This window comes from Protopterus annectens, chromosome 7.part0, assembly GCF_019279795.1.
Source record: "Protopterus annectens isolate FY-2018-M chromosome 7.part0, PAN1.0, whole genome shotgun sequence".
In the NCBI taxonomy this organism is placed as follows: Eukaryota; Metazoa; Chordata; order Ceratodontiformes; family Protopteridae; genus Protopterus; species Protopterus annectens.
Genome location: NC_056739.1, coordinates 253,774,349 through 253,793,706, shown reverse-complemented (window position 1 = coordinate 253,793,706; position 19,358 = coordinate 253,774,349). Strand labels below are relative to the sequence as shown.

General features: G+C 38.0%; 1 protein-coding gene across 1 annotated transcript in view; it reads right to left on the bottom strand.

Annotated features, from left to right (window-relative positions):
- Positions 1-19,358, bottom strand: part of LOC122806379 (albumin-like) — a 211,177-nt gene that overhangs the window by 159,748 nt on the left and 32,071 nt on the right. Inside the window, exon 4 of the mRNA XM_044076733.1 lies at positions 15,433-15,641. Within this exon, the coding sequence (XP_043932668.1) occupies positions 15,433-15,641 (209 nt within the window). The remainder of the gene's footprint in view (positions 1-15,432; positions 15,642-19,358) is intronic.

Below are 19,358 nucleotides of genomic sequence, written 5' to 3'. Positions count from 1 at the left end.
TGATTATTTCTGGAGTGACCTGAGGGATGCACCATAAAGGAAAACTTCACCTTAGAACTAAAAAAAAAACATTTTTTTATTGTATCTTTGCTTTCTGAGCTATTTTAATGCTTCAAAATTACTTCAAGTGCTTCTTTTACAATTTCAATGTGTTTCTTTCAAAATGGTGGATGACAGGGACTGCCTTAGTAATTTGATCTTGTTTCCTACTTTCATTCCTTCTTCTCAGAATGCATTTCAAGTCCTCTTTATACGAGTCATGATAGACATAAGGAAGTGGTGTTTTCTCGTGCTATTAAGATAGAATGGCAGGACTGTAAAGCGCTGCCATCTAACACACCTTCTCTAACATAGGTACTTCTATGTTTCCCTGACTGGGTCTCATTTTTGTGTCTGTCAGAGCTTTTTCCATGCTATAAATAGCTGTTAGCTAGTTCCAGCAAAAAAAGTAGGCAATTAGCAGGTTTTTGTAAAGTGATTATTTTGTAGTTCTAAAAGAATTGACAGACCTTCCCCCACACTCTCATGCTAAGGTGTGAAAACTCTGTCTGCAGTAAATGATCTTTGCCCTATCATATATAGGTGACAAGTAGTAGGACTCCAAAGTAAGTCTGTCTGCTACTTCCCAATGCTGTCAGTGGGAATTTTTTTCTCTCTCATGAATGATGCATGATGCACTAGTTCCTTAATTATTTCTGTCATATTCACCCCCCCCCCTTTTTCTATTTTATATTTATTTATACTCTGGTAACCAGGAAAGTGAATTGGTCCAAGGTAACCCTTTTCAGCCATGACTCTGGCTACATTGGCAAAGATAATAACAAGTAACAAATGCACTTAGAAATACAAAGAAAAAATACTAGTATAAAGACACTGACAAAAATTCCATATGCAACACATAGTCAGTGTGTGACAGTAAATAAGTAAAACATTAAGCAACATTTACTCTGTGTACATTTATAAATCTTAACTGTACTATGTTAACTTTTTTATAAACAAATTGTATACATATTGTACCTGTGTGTTTATGTATGTGCTTTTGTGTATGTGTGTGTGTATATATATATATATATATATATATATAAGTACATGTGCACAAAAACATTAGTGCATGTGTGTGTGCTTCTGTGTTATGTATATATATATATATATATATATATATTATAAAGTACATGTGCACAAAAACATTAGTGTGTGTGTGTGTGTGTATTTAAACACAGTTAAGTACTTCTGATTTCATTTTCCTAATGTTTTAATGCAAGGATGCACAGTAAACATATGTTAAAGCAAATTCAGCTGCATATTATGGTTGCCATCAATGGCCACATTTCCTTTGTGGACTACAACATGCTCATGCACTCTACCACTGTATGAATTGACTCAAAGTCAGTGTGAATCTCTTACAGTGGATCTGTGTGTACCAGATATGAATTCCTCTCTTGAAGGTCGTCACAAAAAAGTATAAAAGACCTTTTTATGAACAGTGTCAGTATACCTAGCTGATAGGGTTGCCACCTGTCTCTCTTTCTGCAGTTCTGTCCTGTGCATATGTGTGTGTGTGGGGGGGGGGGGGACTTGAATATGGTAAATGTGTTGATACTTTATAAGAAAAACATATTTTTTGACTTTTCTCTAAATGTCACAGAAATTGTTGATACTACATTTAAGTTATCCTAACTGAAAAACTATTATAAATAGCCAACATTTAAAATTTAGCATTTCAATACTGTGTTGCTGCTTATGTAAAGTTGTCAAAAGAGGTGACAACTGCCTTTAAATCTCTGATTAATCTAATTGTTTTGGTTTAGTATGAAAGGAGAGTGTTAAACTCTCCTCCTCTCTGCAATAAAAGTAGTGAAAAACAGTTCCACAGCTTTCTGTCTCTTTTTATAGCAGCTGCTGTGTTCCTGACATTAGAAGGATTAATTGCCCATATAAGATTGACAGCAGTACCTGACAGGGTAAACTACAGATTGATCCGTATCTATGGTATGTCATACATGCAGAGACAAATTGCTCTGTAAAGTATGTGAGACGTTAAGCTTAACAAAGTTGTTGGGCTTTCCCTTTCTTTGATTACAAAGCAAGGAAATTAAAGTTTTAAAAAGTACAAGCATGTTTCTGGTACCTGCACAATACCTGAACCATACTGTAGGGAGAAAAGAAACATAAGGATTAAATTAGACTGTAGGTGAGGGTGAGGTTTTCCTTTAAAGTTACCTTAAAAAAACAAGAATGTCCTGAGGGAAAAACGAAGCACTCAAAACAAGGACTTCCAGATGAATTTTATTTGTGGCTCATATTCTTAATGCTGTACACTTGACTGCCTTACTAATAGCATACAATGGGTCTATATTAGAACATCAAAGTTTTAAAACTTCAAATGTTCTAATATCAACCCTAAAACAGCGAACTCTGAAAATAGCGAAGCTGCAGAACACCAATTTTTTCCTAGGGAAAGAATTTGGTTGGCCGTTTCTGTGGCTTCACTATTTTCAGCACTGTGGTGGAAAGTTATGGGTCAGGTTCAGGTAAGTGTGCAATTGTGTGGACGTTAAGGTTAGGGCTCGAGTTAGGTGAGTTAGGGTTATGGTGCTGGTGAGGTGAGTGTGTGATAGTGACAGACATTAGGGTTAGGGTTTGGGTTAAGGTAAGTGGATAGATAGTAGTGTATGTACAGTTTAGTGTAGGGTAGATGTAGGATTTTAAGTGTATGTGTGTGGATTGCTGTTGTTTTGGTGTGCTTGTGTTGGTGTGTTTCTCGAAACAGCAAATTTTTTTCCCAGGGAAAAAATTTGCTGTTCTGGGTGTTCGTGATTTTAAGCTTTCGCTTAAAAGGGGTTAATGAATTAGCGTTCGCTTTTCTAAGCATTTACTAATTTAATATAGACCCCATACAACAGATGCACTCTGTTATATACAATGAATCATGCATACTATTTTATGCTGTGGGATCTCAATAGGTCTGTATATTATTACCGTCAACTAGACAGTTTAATTTATCCGCAAATGACCTTTTAAGACTGAGCCATCCCATCAGAAAACTTTCTATTCATCACTTCAATATGCACAGTTTTGACTCTTCTTTATTTGCATCATGACCAGTATCTGAAAAGCATGGAATGTGCAGAGTATTGCCTTCATAACCACTCATTCCTTCTCACTGCTTCACACATCCAACATTCTAACTTCACCCAAATGTCTATTTTTTCTTTCCAAAAAGTGATTTTCCTTCCCTATAATCTAGCACTAATTATGTCACCTAAAGAAAAGCTTCAGTGACTAATTATTCCATATACACTGAGCAGAGTGGAGAAGGGGCGTTGACTACAATTCATAAGTATCCTGTTTTTTTGGATTATTTATACTGATTATTGTTTCTAGTAATTTATATATAGCACTTTTTATTGCCTGCTGCATAGTTTTTAGTGTATTTTATTGCTATTAACTAATCTGCACGGGTAACTGATTTGTTTGCACTTAAAAGCATTCTGTAGAGTCTCTTTGCTCCTTTATCTGTTTAAAAACTTTCATTTTGTGGCTTTCTGTAGTGTTTACTGTCTGTAGGCTAATAGCTTTAGTATCTGCATGGGTAACTGATTTGTTTGCAGTTAAAAACATTCTGTAGAGTCTCTTTTCTCCTTTACCTGTTTAAAAACTTTCATTTTGTGGCTTTTTGTAGTGTTTACTGTCTGCAGGCTAATAGCTTTAGTATCTGCATGGATAACTGATTTGTTTGCAGTTAGAAGCATTCTGTAGAGTCTCTTTGTTCCTTTATCTGTTTAAAAATGTTCATTTTGTAGCTTTCTGTAGTGTTTACTGTCTGTAGGCTAATAGTTTTTGTATCTGAACAGGTAACTAATTTGTTTGCAGTTAAAAGCATTCTGTAGAGTCTCTTTGCTCCTTTATCTGTTCACAAACTTTCATTTTGTGGCTTTTTGTAGTGTTTACTGTCTGTAAGCTAATAGCTTTAGTATCTGCATGGGTAACTGATTTGTTTGCAGTTAAAATCATTCTGTAAAGTCTCTTTGCTCCTTTATCTGTTTAAAATTTTTCATTTTGTGGCTCTCTGTAGTGTTTACTGTCTGTAGGCTAATAGCTTTAGTATCTGCACATATAACTGATTTGTTTGCAGTTAAAAGCATTCTGTAGAGTCTCTTTGCTCCTTTATCTGTTTAAAAACTTTCATTTTGTGGCTTTCTGTAGTGTTTACTGTCTGTAGGCTAATAGCTTTAGTATCTGCATGGGTAACTGATTTGTTTGCAGTTAAACGCATTCTGTAGAGTCTCTTTGCTCCTTTATCTGTTTAAAAACTTTAATTTTGTGGCTTTCTGTAGTGTTTGTAGTGTTCACAGTCTGTAGGCTAATAGCTTTAGTATCTGCACAGGTAACTGATTTGTTTGCAGTTAAAAGCCTTCTGTAGAGTCTCTTTGCTCCTTTATCTGTTTAAAAACTTTCATTTTGTGGCTTTCTGTAGTGTTTACTGTCTGCAGGCTAAAAGCTTTAGTATCTGCATGGGTAACTAATTTGTTTGCAGTTAAAAGCATTCTGTAGAGTCTCTATGCTCCTTTATCTGTTTAAAAACTTTCATTTTGTGGCTTTCTGTAGTGTTTACTGTCTGTAAACTAATAGCTTTAGTTATCTGAACAGGTAACTAATTTGTTTGCAGTTAAACGCATTCTGTAGAATCTGTTTGCTCCTTTATCTGTTTACAAACTTTCATTTTGTGGCTTTCTGTAGTGTTTACTGTCTGTAGGCTAATAGCTTTAGTATCTGCATGGATAACTGATTTGTTTGCAGTTAAAAGCATTCTGTAAAGTCTCTTTGCTCCTTTATCTGTTTAAAAACTTTCATTTTGTGGCTTTCTGTTGTGTTTACTGTCTGTAGGCTAATAGCTTTAGTATCTGCACGGGTAACTGATTTGTTTGCAGTGAAAAGCATTCTGTAGAGTCCCTTTGCTCCTTTATCTGTTTAAAAACTTTCATTTGTGGCTTTCTGTAGTATTTACTGTCTGTAGGCTAATAGCTGTAGTATCTGCACAGGTAACTGATTTGTCTGCAGTTAAAAGCATTCTGTAGAGTCCCTTTGCTCCTTTATCTGTTTAAAAAATGTCATTTTGTAGCTTTCTGTAATGTTTACTGTCTGTAGGCTAATAGCTTTAGTATCTGCATGGGTAACTGATTTGTTTGCAGTTAAAGGCATTCTGTAGAGACTCTTTGCCCCTTTATCTGTTTAAAAACTTTCATTTTGTGGCTTTTTGTAGTGTTTACTGTCTGTAGGCTAATAGTTTTAGTATCTGCATGGGTAACTGATTTGATTTCAGTTAAAAGCATTCAGTAGAGTCTCTTTGATCCTTTATCTGTTTAAAACTTTAATTTTGTGGCTTTCTGTAGTGTTTACTGTCAGTAGGCTAATAGCTTTAGAATCTGCACAGGTAACTGATTTGTTTTCCAGTTAAAAGCATTCTGTAGAGTCTCTTTGCTCCTTTATCTGTTTAAAAAGTTTCATTTTGTGGCTTTCTGTAGTGTTTGTAGTGTATACTGTCTGTAGGCTAATAGCTTTAGTATCTGCACAGGTAACTGATTTGTTTGCAGTTAAAAGCATTTTGTAGAGTCTCTTTGCTCCTTTATCTGTTTAAAAACTTTCATTTTTGTGGCTTTCTGTAGTGTTTACTGTCTGTAGGCTAATAGCTTTAATATTGGTCCCCATCCTCCCTTCCTGTTCGTGTCTTGTTGTTATACCTGGTGGCTTTGCAGTTGCCCTCCCCTACTGTAAATCTGATGTGGGACACTCCTCCCAGTCTAGTGTCATTAGCTCATTCCATCTAATACAGAGAGAACATCTGAGAAGGACTTTTGTTTCTCCTTTTTCTCTTTCAAAAAAAAATTGCCTGAATCTCCTTGTGTTCTGACTGTGCTTCTCAAACATTTTGGAAATATGGAGTATATTTTAGAGCATTTATTATAACTGTAATCACCTTAATATTGCTACAACTCAAGTGCTCTAGGTTGCACTGCATCTGAATTTCTTGTGTGTTTTAACTGCTTTTCTGTATATATAGACTTCTCCGTATTTGTTGACTAGCTACTTATTCTGCTGTATTACTGCCTCTTAGATCGTTTTTCAGTTGTGAACTTGCCTTGCTTCATTTAAAAAGTTTTAAATTGAATATTTTGTAGAGTTTTAATTGCATTTACTGTTTAGGACTACACACTCACGCCTTTTCTGTGTTTATTTACTCTATTATTGCATTGCTTAGCCTGGTTCAACAAAAAAATACTATCTTGTTTGCTCGTTTCCCACCTTTCCTAGCCAGTCCATATCCCAGGCTTTGCTTGTCTCAGGACTTTATTTTCTGTGTTCAGAGCTATCCAGACCTTGCTGTGGTAGAGGGAAGTCCTACTGCTTACCACTGGGAGTGGTGAGCATTGTACTGCCTATCTAACACTAGAGGAGTGGTTTCCAGCTCTGAAATTGCAATTTTATTAGCCTTTTTGGGCTGAATTCTATCCCTTTCAACTTTCTGGCTTAAAAACGTGTGTGTTTGCAAATTTTTTGCATTGTGCAGTACTGCGAAGCTACAGTTAAACTTTTCCAGGTGCCAGAAAGTCTGCTCTTCCAATTTTTCCTTAGAACTAGCTGGTTTCTCAGTAGTAGCACTAAAGTCTGAATCCCTGTGACTAGCACTTGCTCTAGAACCTGCTGGAAAGCACTAGGAAGCCTGAAACTGATACAAGCACTCAACTCTCCTTGTCAATAAGAGAAATTAATCGTAGGCACTAAACAGCCTATATTTGCAAAGTACCTTGCAAAGGTAAGGGAAAACAGCTCTTAAACTTTACAAAAAAAGCACCTAAACAGGCATGACCAAGGGTCAGCTTCCAGTGATTTTTCTTGTCCACTTGGTGTATCTGGGCATACTGGGGCAGTGCAGCAACTGTTTTATGTACACAGACAATCCTCTCCTCCTACCACCCAACACAAGATTGTGCTAGACAGCCAAGAGGAGAAGGTTAACACCTGCACTACTCCTCTAGCAACTCATAGCCCTTCAAAACCCACACTATCAACACACACACATAGCAACACTAAATCCACATATGTAGAGGCCCTTAACATTAACCTGCCCAAGCAACAGGGACCTCAGAAGCTGAAACGCAAACAAATACCAGTCACAACCAAAGTGACACATAGCTCACAACACCAGTGTGCCACCCAACAACAGCCCCTAAGGAAGGGCAAAATACCCAACACTTTAGTCATAGGTGACTCTATAGTCAGGCACACTGATGTCCCACTCACCAAGCTGAACAAGGAGAAAGGTACAGTCAGCTGCCTGTCAGGTGCCAGGATCCGCCACATAATGCATGCACTCAAGTCACTCCACAACAAGTACAAATATGATTCTGTCATTGTCCATGCTGGAGTGAATGAAGAGACATGGAAGAACTCTTGGATCATGTGGCCCAGGCAGGTATGACCCTAGCCCTTAGTAGCATCCTGCCTTCGCCCAGAATGATACCACAGTATAAGGACAAAATGATTGACTTCAACAATTGGCTAAGCTTCTGGTGTCATTCAAAGGGGATCCAGTATTTGTCTGCCTGGGAAGACATGATCGACAAACCATGATGCTTTGCCAGATATGGTCTGCACCTGTCACCCCTGGGATTCAGGTTACTGGCTAAAGCTCTTTCCACCCCTATAGTGCCTTTTTTAGGCAAGGTTCAAAGGATAAAACCACCACTGTAACAGATACAAGCATGCAAAATCTGAAGGTAATGCTACTCAATGCTAGAAGTCTAAACCTCAAAATGCACTCTCTTGAGGCACTCCTAAAACTGGAGAACATCGATATCTATGCAGTAATTGAGACCTGGTTCAAGGCTCCAGAGAGCACCCCTGCAATACCAGGCTACAACTTTTACCACACTTTTCGGCCACAAAACCAAGACCGAAACACTAAAGGTGGAGGAGTGTCCATATTCACCAAGGATATTCACACCTCCAGGCTAGTTGCCCAACACAATGCATCTGAAATTCTCCAGGTGCAACTAACACTTGGTAAGACTGCAATCCAAATCGTAGCTTGCTACAGATCCCCCACCATGCCCCAAGAGTCTCACTATACCTTTCTAAACATACTGGAAAATATTAAGATACAACCAAACACCCTAATACTGGGTGATGTCAACTACCCTGCCATTAACTGGGTAAACTACTTGGGCACTAACTCCTTTTCTCAACGGTTCTTGGAATTCATAAATTCCAATGCCCTGGATCAACTAATCCATTGTCCCACCAAGGGCTCCAATATCCTAGACCTGGTCATTACCAACATGGGAGATAGATGCTCCACACCAGTGGTCACCCCTCATTGGTCAGGTCTGACCATAAGCAAATCACCCTTCACATTCACATCCTATCCCCACCCCCCCAATAAGGAAACCTCCTTAAAAAACTTTTCCAAAGCCAACTTCATGCTACTGAAGTCAGAAGTGACAAACTTCACAACACCCATGCAGACGAGATCTGAAAGTTCGACTGCAAAATCCTACACTAAGGCCCTGTACAAGCATATCCACTCGTGCATGAATCGTGCCATCCCAAATAGAATCAAGATGCTCTTCTTCAAAAAAAGGAAGCCAATCTGGTGGTCCCCTGCTATAAACAAACTATACAACAGAAGGAAGAAACTGTTGCAGAAAAGAGGAAAATCCTAGGATGCAAAAAACTCCCTCATCAGACTCAGTACAAAGCTGAGATCTCTCATAAAATCCTCAAAACTAGTTACGAAAATAAAATTGCCAAAGATTCCAAAGACAATCACAAGGCATTCTATAGTTATGTCAAGAATCTAAATGGCAATGCTCAGGTCTGCTCTGAGCTACAACAGAATGGCATTAAATATACTGATCCCAAGGATATTGCCAATATCCTGGCAGATCGATTTAGTTTCAACTTCACCCTCCTCTCAACCCCTAAAGGGCCCATCTCAATACCAAAAGATTGCCAAATTCCAGTAATCACGGCCACACAGGTAGAAACTGCACTCTCCAAAGCTAAGAATACAGCATCCATGTGACCAGATGACATCCTAGGCTGTGTACTACATGAACTACAAAATGAACTGGCACCTCATCTAAGTGTCATGTTTAATCATTTCCTCACCTCAGGCTTCATGCCCACTGAGTGGCGCACAGCTACAGTTATCCCACTCCACAAGGGGGGATCCGTCTTGAATCCCGGAAAATACCATCCCATCAGTCTGACAAGCCTGATCAACAAGGGCATGGAACGCATTATCATGGAACTTATAGACAAAGACATTGGTAACCTTCAAACACTGGACCCCACCCAGTTTGAGTTTGCGAAGGGCTGATCTTGTCTCCTGAATGATTGACTTCTTCATATCAGTCTTAGGCTGTGTGGACTACCTTACCCTCGTCCACAGCTCTTATCTGAACCTCGCCAAGGTCTTCGACACCATCCCCCACTCTGGAATCATAGATAAACTTACCAAGCTGGGCATAAATCCCTACATCACTCTATGGGTTGCCAACTGGTTTACTGACAGAACCCAGACTGTAAAAGTAGCCGACTCCAAATCCAGCTCCAGACAATTGCCAAGTGGAGTACCTCAGGATTCAGCCCTGGAACCACTCTTGTTCGGCATCTACTTCTGTGAAGTACAGGCCAACACTAAGAGACTCTGGCTAACAAAGTTTGCAGATGACTGCAAACTGGAAGCCATTACTGAATCCCCAAATTATGTGGATATTCTACAAAAGGGCCTTACAGAAACAGATGCCTGGTGCCAGAGCCATGGGCTCAACAGTCAGGAAATCCTTCTATGTGGCACACATCATCACTAAGGGCTTTTCATCCAGAAAAAAGGAGGTCATTGTCCCACTGTACTCATCCCTCATTAGACCCATTATAGAGTATAATGCCCCGTTTGGTATGTACCTCACAAGACATCTGCAACAGCTGGAAAGGCCACAGAAATACCTCACTAAAAGAATCACAGGCCTAAAGCAAATGGCATATGCCAACTGTCTAAAATAACTCCAGCTATACTCTGTGGCATATCGTCTACTCAGAGGCAATCTCTGCTTAACATACAAGGCCATGTAAAACCCTGAGCTGTTGGACATACTCCACTTAAAGAAATCCCAATCCCTCAGAGCCACACGCTCCAGGGATCTAAACCTTGTCATTACAATAAACAAAACATGCTGGAGGGATAGGTTCCTGACCCAGAGACTCCCCATACTCTGGAATAGACTGCACATACATGTCAAGCAGAGCACCTCATTGGCTGTCTTCAAAAGGAACCTTGATGATTGGATGGGAGATAGGAAATTCACCCCGGGGATCATGTCAGTTGCCCTGCTAGACAGGGGTCCAGAGAAGTAAATACTGCGGGAAGAAATATCCAGGGAATTGTTATGGCTAGGCTTGCATAGGCCCTGGGGCCGATAGCCTATTACCAACCTATGAACCTATTTGTTTTATGCCTGAACTTTGCCTTTCTTTCCTGCATTTGTCTCTTCATCTGTTGCAACATAAGGCTACTAATAGTGGGAAGTTTGGTTAGGTAAGGTCACTTCAAATGAACGAATCATGATTCTTAAACAAGGGTATGTAAATGTGCCTTATCAGTCACAGATTGATAGCATTACACCTCAGACATATAGTGTAGCCTGGATTCTGAACAAAAACAAGGTTTTGAAGCTTAGTTGTCAGATGCAAATGAGCAATAAAACACAACTTTTTTTTCTTATTGCAAATTAGCTGACTTTCCCATTAATCAAACTCTGAGTACCACAAAAATAAAGTATTTTCATCTTAATCTTATTATCTATCAATGCTTGAGGTTGCTTTTGTTACATGTTTCCATTGCATAAAGTGTTTTTTTTTTTCAAACAAGTCAGTGAGTTGAGGAAGATTAACATCAAACACTTCAATTCTAGCTACAACATTAAAATGTATGAATGCAACACAAACCATTTTAGCCCAAGTAACACCTATTAATCACAGTGGTCTGATTTCACACATTTGACCACTGAGCTGCTGTTGTTACTATGAAAAGAACAATAACTCCACTAGCTTTTCAAGCCTGTCATTCAAACATTCCTTAAACAGCTATATCAGGGATGGACACTAAGAAAAATCAAAGGAAACTAAGTAATTAAAGATGCAGATTTATGTTGACACTCCAAAGCAGGCAGTCAAAGCACTGTTGTAAGCTGTTGAGACAATCCTCTGCACCTTCTCAGCAACCACAGCAAACACCACAACCACCACTGTCTTTGCCTCGGGCATCACAACTGCCACCATTGCAGCAGCTGAACACCCACCCACCCACTTGTCTGACTAGTCCTTCCAAAGCTGCCAGATTATTCCATGTCATAGATTCTAAGCCATCTCAACCTCAGAACAACAGCCAACTAACAAGGGGATCATGCCATGTCACACAAAGTGTAGCACGTCAGCCAGTCACCAAGCAAAAAAAAAACACCTCTTCTTCTCCATTGTTACTGCATCCATTTGCTACAGTTGCAGAATCTTCTAAGATAGAAAAGGTAGTCATCAAAGCTGCAAACTATGCATGACACTCAACCTGTGTAAGCAGGATACAGAAATCTATGAAGCTCTGCTTGCAGAGTCAGCAACTAAATTGTGATCTTTTCCCACATTTAGGTTGGTAAAAAATGTTTTAATTGTGTGAAATTGGTGTGTTGTTGATATGCATTATTTTTATTTAGTTTTGCTGAAAATAGGAGTGAGTAATGTTTCCTTTTTATATGTGCCTGTTTTTTGTTTTTTTATTCAGGAGTTGTTTGGCAGGACTCCTGTATTTTGTCTCCTACAGGCTTTTTGGGGGAGATCTATGCCTGGCAAACATGACATTGTCAAACCCCACTCTGACATCCTGCATACCCACAAAACAAACAGCAACAGAATTACCCATTCTAAAGACTTAAACCTTGCTTGTGATATAAGTAGGACCTGCTGGAGAGACAGGTATGTATCCCAGAGACTACCCTGTCTCTGGAACAGGCTCCCCATCCATGTGAAGCAGAGTTTCTCCCTAACCCAATTCAAGTGTAACTTGGACAACTGGATGGGGGACAGGAAATTTATCCCTGGTTTGGCACCTATGTCTTTAATAAACACAGGCACCCTGTAAATGGTTGATCACCCAAGACCCTGCTTACACTTATCAAGGGTACCTGAACTTGTCAGAGGTTTGGGATGCATGGCTAGGCTTAAAAAGGCACTTGTGATCATTAGCCTAGTAAACACCTACCAACCTAGGAACCTATGAGAGACAAACCCGCAGGAAATAATCCTCTCATCATAGGGATTTCTCTTTGTCCCTCTAAAATGACATCAGGAAGGTGAAGGCATTAACTGTAAAACAGCATCATGCTACCCATGGCAGCCCCTTTCAGGCCATATTGCGGAATAACAAATTAAAAAATACTAATATCCTCCTTGATAAAGAGACATTAGTAATGCAGAGAAGTTCATGATATGTTGAAAACACATTTTTTTTCTGTTTTTGGGTGTGGTTCTCTTTTAAAGGTTTTTGCCACAGTTCACAACCATTGAGTGACAACTGCTACAGTTGATTGGTTACTCAAGCAATAACCCACTCCTGGGTGTAGGTAATGCTGGATTTACCCACGGTTGGTGTGGTTTGGTCATGAGACTGGAGCCCGAGTGGCCAAACAAAGACAACCGTGGGTAAATCTAGCATTACCCACACCCAGGAGTGGGTTATTGCTATTATACAATGACATTATTTAAGAAAAAAAAGACTTACTTTTCTTAAATAATGGCATTGTATAATGCCTCCTTCCTTACTGCCCTTCCACAGCTGTCTAGTATTATACGGCAGTTCTGATGTACTGCGCATGCGTATGGTTACACAGTACATCAGAGCTGTGTGTGGAAGCAATGGAGAAAGGAAGATCTCTGTTTCTTTTTAAAAGGTGTCTCGCTATGTTAAAAGAGTTTAACATAGTGAGACAGCTTTAAAAAAAAGCAACGGAGATCTTCCTTTCTCCGTTGCTTTTTTAAAAGCTGTCTCGCTATGTTAAAAGAGTTTAACATTGTGAGAGAACTTTAAAAAAAGCAACGGAGAAAGGAAGATCTCTGTTGCTTTTTTTTTAAGCTATCTCACTATGTTAAACACGTTTAACATAGCGAGATAACAGCAACAAAGCTCTTCTGTTCTCTGTTGTCCAACACACACAAAAAAAAGACTTGTACTAATGGAAAAAGTTTGGGCGACCGGACCTTTTTCCATTGGTATAAATCTGATTTACAGCGGGCATGCTGACCAAACAGCATGCACATTTTGGAATATTAATTGGGGGGGGGGGGGGTTGTTGTATAATTCTAATTTTCCAGCGGTATTCTCTCCTGTACTGAAGATTCTGTTTCATCTAATGCTTGCTAATCATATCTCAGGGTAATGAAAATTAAGCGATTGCTTTGCAAAAGCAGTATGTTTTAACATCTGCTCCAGTGAGTGGTAATGATGTCAGTTTATTATCAGATTTGTTTAAAAAAAATTCCAATTTTAATATATATAAGTATTTTTTCTTAAAATCATATTTGAATGGGGACAGCTTGGTTTGAGATATTAAGAGAGATGCACGTGTAAGAAGAATTTCAGTTTAAAAGCCATGTGCAAAGTGTTTTAACAGTATGTCTTAATATCGCTGTAAGCCAGGTCACAATTCACTGATGTAAGCACTCTTCTGTTTGTATGTATTTATTTATATATTAATTTATTTTAAGATCCTCAGGAGCTAAACTTATAAACTTCCAAAAAGAGCAAGTCTGCCAGGAATGTCTACCAATGCCCTAGCAGGACATACAGGCATTATTAACAGGAAAACAATTAGAGCTAATTAGCAAATAACTGTAGTGCAGTAAGTTAATTACCAAACTGCTAATTAAAGAAACAGGTTAGGGAAAAATAACTGTATCCTAGTTATTTGTCAGTTCTTAGTTGTCTGATTTTTCACACTTGCTACAAAGAGATAAGAAAGGAAATGAGCCCTCACAATTACATCATCACACATGAAGCGAACAATCCTGATAAGACAGTACAATAACAAGTGTTCATAACATTTTTCCATGATCAGTGGGAGTTCTATAAACGTATTCCTTGTATAAAACATTGCAGAAAAAATGTCAAACAAGTACAAACTTTTACACATAATCTTAAGCATTTCATTGATGTGAAAGAATAGGAATCTAAAGTTGAAATACGATGTGTGGAAAGATGACAATACTTTAGCATGTAAAGATATAAGAGAACAGAGTTCAGGATATGTCTGATGTATACAGATGGAACTCAGTATAGTACCTGCATATTTTGCATGAACTCTGTTGCGATGTATAGTATTTTAAGACTGCACACATGATATTTCCATTATGCACTGTCATAGGTGGCCATTTATTCTAAAGGTACCGAGACACAGTGGACAGAAGAGCTTACTAGTCTGTTCCACACATGTTGTTAGACTTATTGATGTAAGTAACATCCTGCTAAAAACCTGATTTGGCACAAATAATTAAAGAGACCGCATTTCCCTTTTTTTTTTTTTTGACTGGAATGAAGGGTACATTTCAAGAACATATTTAAAGTGAGAATTTGGATTTGAAACACCAACATTCAGAATGTCTTTATCATATTTTGGAACCAGAGCAATAGTAGCTTTTTGAAGGTTTTGATATGGTATTATTATAGCGGGTACAGATACCTTTCACTTTATCACCCCCCCCCCCCTTTGTCTACCATCAGCCAAGTCCTGCAACTCTTATTGAATCTCCATAAACATGAAACAGATGCTTAGAAGATTTTATGCCACCCTGACAGTGAGACTTCTTGTTTGTCTGTCTACCATTCACTCATCCCACACATGAGGTGCAGTTCATGACTGCATGCTTACATGTGCACCTTGTCCATGATATTTTTGCACTCATCACAAATCTGTCAGGGCTAGAATCTCTACCCTGCACTTCTGGTTGCTAGCAAGGAAGTAAAATGCTTCACCCTCCCCAAAACAGAAGTAAGGCTAGCATAAGGCTGCTTGATTCACCCCCCCCCCCCACACACACACACTGCCACCAATAATTTTCTATTGTCTCTCTTGTATCTGACTCACTGAAGTCTGATTTTATGCTTCATTGATATTCCTAAATAATCCATCTTGTCAGAGATTTTCCAGGGGACTGCAGTTGCAAAGAAAGTGTCCACCAGTGTCTGCAGTGATATGAATGTTTATGCATTTTCTTTTAATCTAAGACTTTGAGAAGATGGTAATATTTAGATTGACTGGCGCAAAGAATATACAAAATAAGCTTGGTAATGCATGCTATCAAGTAAGAAAAGAAGGATCGTACTTTGACAAAAACGCGTTGGTATCAGCTGTATAACTTTTGCATTGCTCTTCTTCAGATGACACCGGAAAATGTGTAGGATCTCCTGATGGTTTCCCCTTTACCAAGCATTCATGCCTCTCAGCACCAGCTTTACTGCAGCATGTTGCAATCCAGTGATTTTTTGCCACTTCAGCCTGTGCTGCACAGATTGTATCTTCAAGAATATCAAGCTGTAAAGAAAACAAAGGAAATAAACGTCAGCCGTAAAATTTCTCTTATCTTTTTTCTTTAATCCTGATGTCAAAAGAATACAGGCACAAGCCAAACTGGAGCAGTGAAATACAAAAAAAAAAAAAAAATACTGTAATACTATGGGCCAGATTCCAAATGACTTGCTCTTTTTATAAGTGACTCACTTCATTGTAAGGCCTAACTAGGCCTATCTATAAATAGTATTTTAAAGTAACAATGTTATTGCCTTTATATTTTGCTTATGTTGTATTTGACATATTGTACTGCTTTATTATTGTCTTAATGCATGTAACCATTGTTAGTTTTAATTCTCTTTATGTGTACTGTGCAGCTTTTCTACCTGGACCTCTGCTGAAAATGGGCTCATACTCAGTTGGACTTTCCCGGTAAACAAATGTCAAATAAATAAATAAATAAAATAAGTATTACATCTGGGACCAGAAAGTCCACAATCCCGAACGTTATTTACACGAGACTTAAAATCCCGAACCACAGACTTTTTCCCAGGGCAAGAAAACTGTGTAGAAGTATGCACACTGTAAGTTGGATTCCAGTGAGCAGGCCTTTTCTATTGAATAAAAGATGTAAGAAAAAAGGTTCTGAGATTGTGTCCCAGGAGGCATTGTTTTTGGAATGTATATTTATGACTTACTTTACATCAGAAAAATATTTTTGAGAATTTTCTATATGAAAGGATGGACAAAATACATTATTTTCATGAGCAAGCCATACTACTAGAAATAGCTCAAGGCCATTCAGCAACAATGCAAAATGGCTGAATATTGTTTTATTTCTTTATTTGATTTAATTCATTTTAACATCTTTGTTTTAGCTAAGCTCTTTAAGCCAGAAGTCTGTAATTCCAGTACCTAGCTATACAACATTTTGCCATTTAAGTGGTTTAACTATTGAAATTAAATCCTAGTTTCATTCAAGTGATAAGAATGAGTGTGAGGGCTACTTTAGATGGGTTTACTATGAAAATAAGGAATGTCACAATGTTTTTGTTTAAAAGATCAACTGATAATGTTGATTTTCAGAAGTTTGTATAAAACAGCTGTCGGATGTGAAAAACACGATGACTGACATTTGAACTCCTGAATTTGTGGATTCAAAAGTACTTTTTGCAGGTGGACAAGCTCCCCTGCACCCCCCACATTGATGGGCTGTGCCCCCACACCCCCCCGTGTATTACACATACCAACTCCAAGATCACACTACAGTGAGGAAAATTATAAATTTCATGATCTGCACTGTATTGGCGATCTCCATTCAGTAAGTCAACTTAAAATTAATGAATGTATACTCACATTCGGTAATATAACTTTGACCACTTCCAGTTCAACTTTAAGATATTTTGAAAACAAGCATTCAACCAACCTGTATTCACCTATGTGCTATTCCTTATTTTGATAGTAAACCCTTTATATGTGCTAAGTACCCATTATCATATCCTGTTCTTGTTGTGTTTTTAAACTCTTTGTGGTTATTTTTGGTTAAATTACCAGATAAAGTGGACAACAATCTCCTGTTTCATTTGCTGTTTTCACAAAAGTGTCACACTATTTAATACATTTGCCTCCCATTGTATTCACAGATTCAGAACACTCACTGTCCACCACGTCAGTCTTTATTGCGCTTTTAAACTTGGAGACTCTAGAATTGCCTGCCAATACTATATAACTGTATTTGGAATCTCCTCGTGGTTTCATCACATTTGCTCATATGAGTGTGCACTAGACATCTGAATTGGGATGTTCCTCCCTTTTGACTCCTAAGGGTTGAAATACCCTCTCTTTCATATCTTTATACCTGCTTAGTGCACATGCAATACCTAGGTGAATTAACCCCTTTTTCTGTCTGTAACATTTGAGGCAAAACTTCCACTCACTGGTGAGCCTGCATTATATTTTATATATTCTATCATAATCACATACACTGTCGACCGCATTTAGTTTTCTCATTTAAGCACAGGACAAGACAGACGTTCAGCCTACTAGTTTCACTGTGTTGCCAAACTTTTAATCCTAGGTTTCATAAGACTATGCACAAACTGCAGTATGTTCACAGACAATGAGCTTATACTCACTGTTAATAATTCCATCTGTTTGTCGTGTAAATACCTAATTTATTTGGAGGCTTCCCTTTCACCTAGAAACTTGGCCTGTGAGCTGCATACCCCTCCACCATGACCCTTCACTAATCAGGCCAAAATGAGGCTTTAAATGATTCACCCCTCCCCCCAAAGTCTTCAAGAAATAAGAATATTAATTCTCAGCAAACTGCTAGGTCACTCATCCACCTCATTTATACATACTGTATAGTGAATCACACTTAGCAAAAACATTCTAACTCTACCACTCTGAATAATAACAGCAACAGAAATGTCACTCACATGTTAAGGAGCATCTGTATATCTAGCTTCAGGGCTTAAACATACTGCCTAAGCATTTGTTGCTTTTCTAGTTCCCTTTTTAACAGAGTCCAGCTGACCTGTTGATAGATACTCTTATATAACTAATAATATTAATCCCAAAATCAGATCACATTAAGGAGGATTTCTTCAATGCAAGAAGTCTAAACAATCAAATCTGTAGATCTTGAGGGACACCTGGATTTGAAACACACCGTCTGCATAATTACTGAGACCAGGTTTAAATGTAAAGTGATTACTCCCTCTGTACTATGGTTTTGCAATTTTCATGCCTTCAGACCAAATGGTGCATGTGTTGAAATCTATATATTTGTCAAGAAACATCTTTCCTCTAGACAGATCCTTTGGAACCTACATGCTAAACTCACTAAACTATAGATCACTCTAGATAGGAGTAATTATGATCTAGAACCTTCTTACAGAACACTTTCTTTGTTATCTGATAACCAAAATTTCTCAGTGCTATAAATAACCTCCATATTACCAAATACTCCATTATTTTGGCTTACCCAGTTATTCTTCAAAAAATTGGGGCACCTGCACATCCAACAAAATATATGCCCCAAAAATCCTACACTTAATAAACAAAACTTCTCTTGCGTAGTTGGTAAACACACCTACCAGAAAATACAGCATTATTTATTTATTTATTATTATTATTATTATTATTATTATTATTATTATTATTATTATTATTATTATTATTATTATTATCATCATCATCATTTGAAAACTCAGTTTTATTCACCTGATTCTTAAAACTACAGCTACTTCTTACACAAAGTCCTCTTGCATCTCATTCCACACTGAATTTTGACCATAAACTTAAGACCTTCTTCATTTGTCTTCAAAAAGCCCCTTCAGCAAAGCCCACTGAATTTATGGACTACAGATGTGCCAGCCTCTGCCTACTCCATTTCATGATACCAAAATTGCCTTATGACTGCACTTCCCCTGACCTGCATACAGTACCAAGCTTCACGAAGGGATTCTACGGCCATTTAAAAAAATGCATAAGGCTAGCAATCTGTACCAGAACTAAGTATCACAGGAAATTTAAAAACAATCCACCCAGGTGTTCTGCCACCATAAATAAAATATGCATTAAAAAAAGAAACTCCTTAAAGTATATTTTAGATCTAAAAACCCACTTCTCAAAGATAATATTAAAAATAAAAAAAATAAAAATACTATCTGGTCCACTAAAAGGACCCTACAAACATAAGCTGGTCTCTGAAGCCTAAGATAATTATAAATCCTT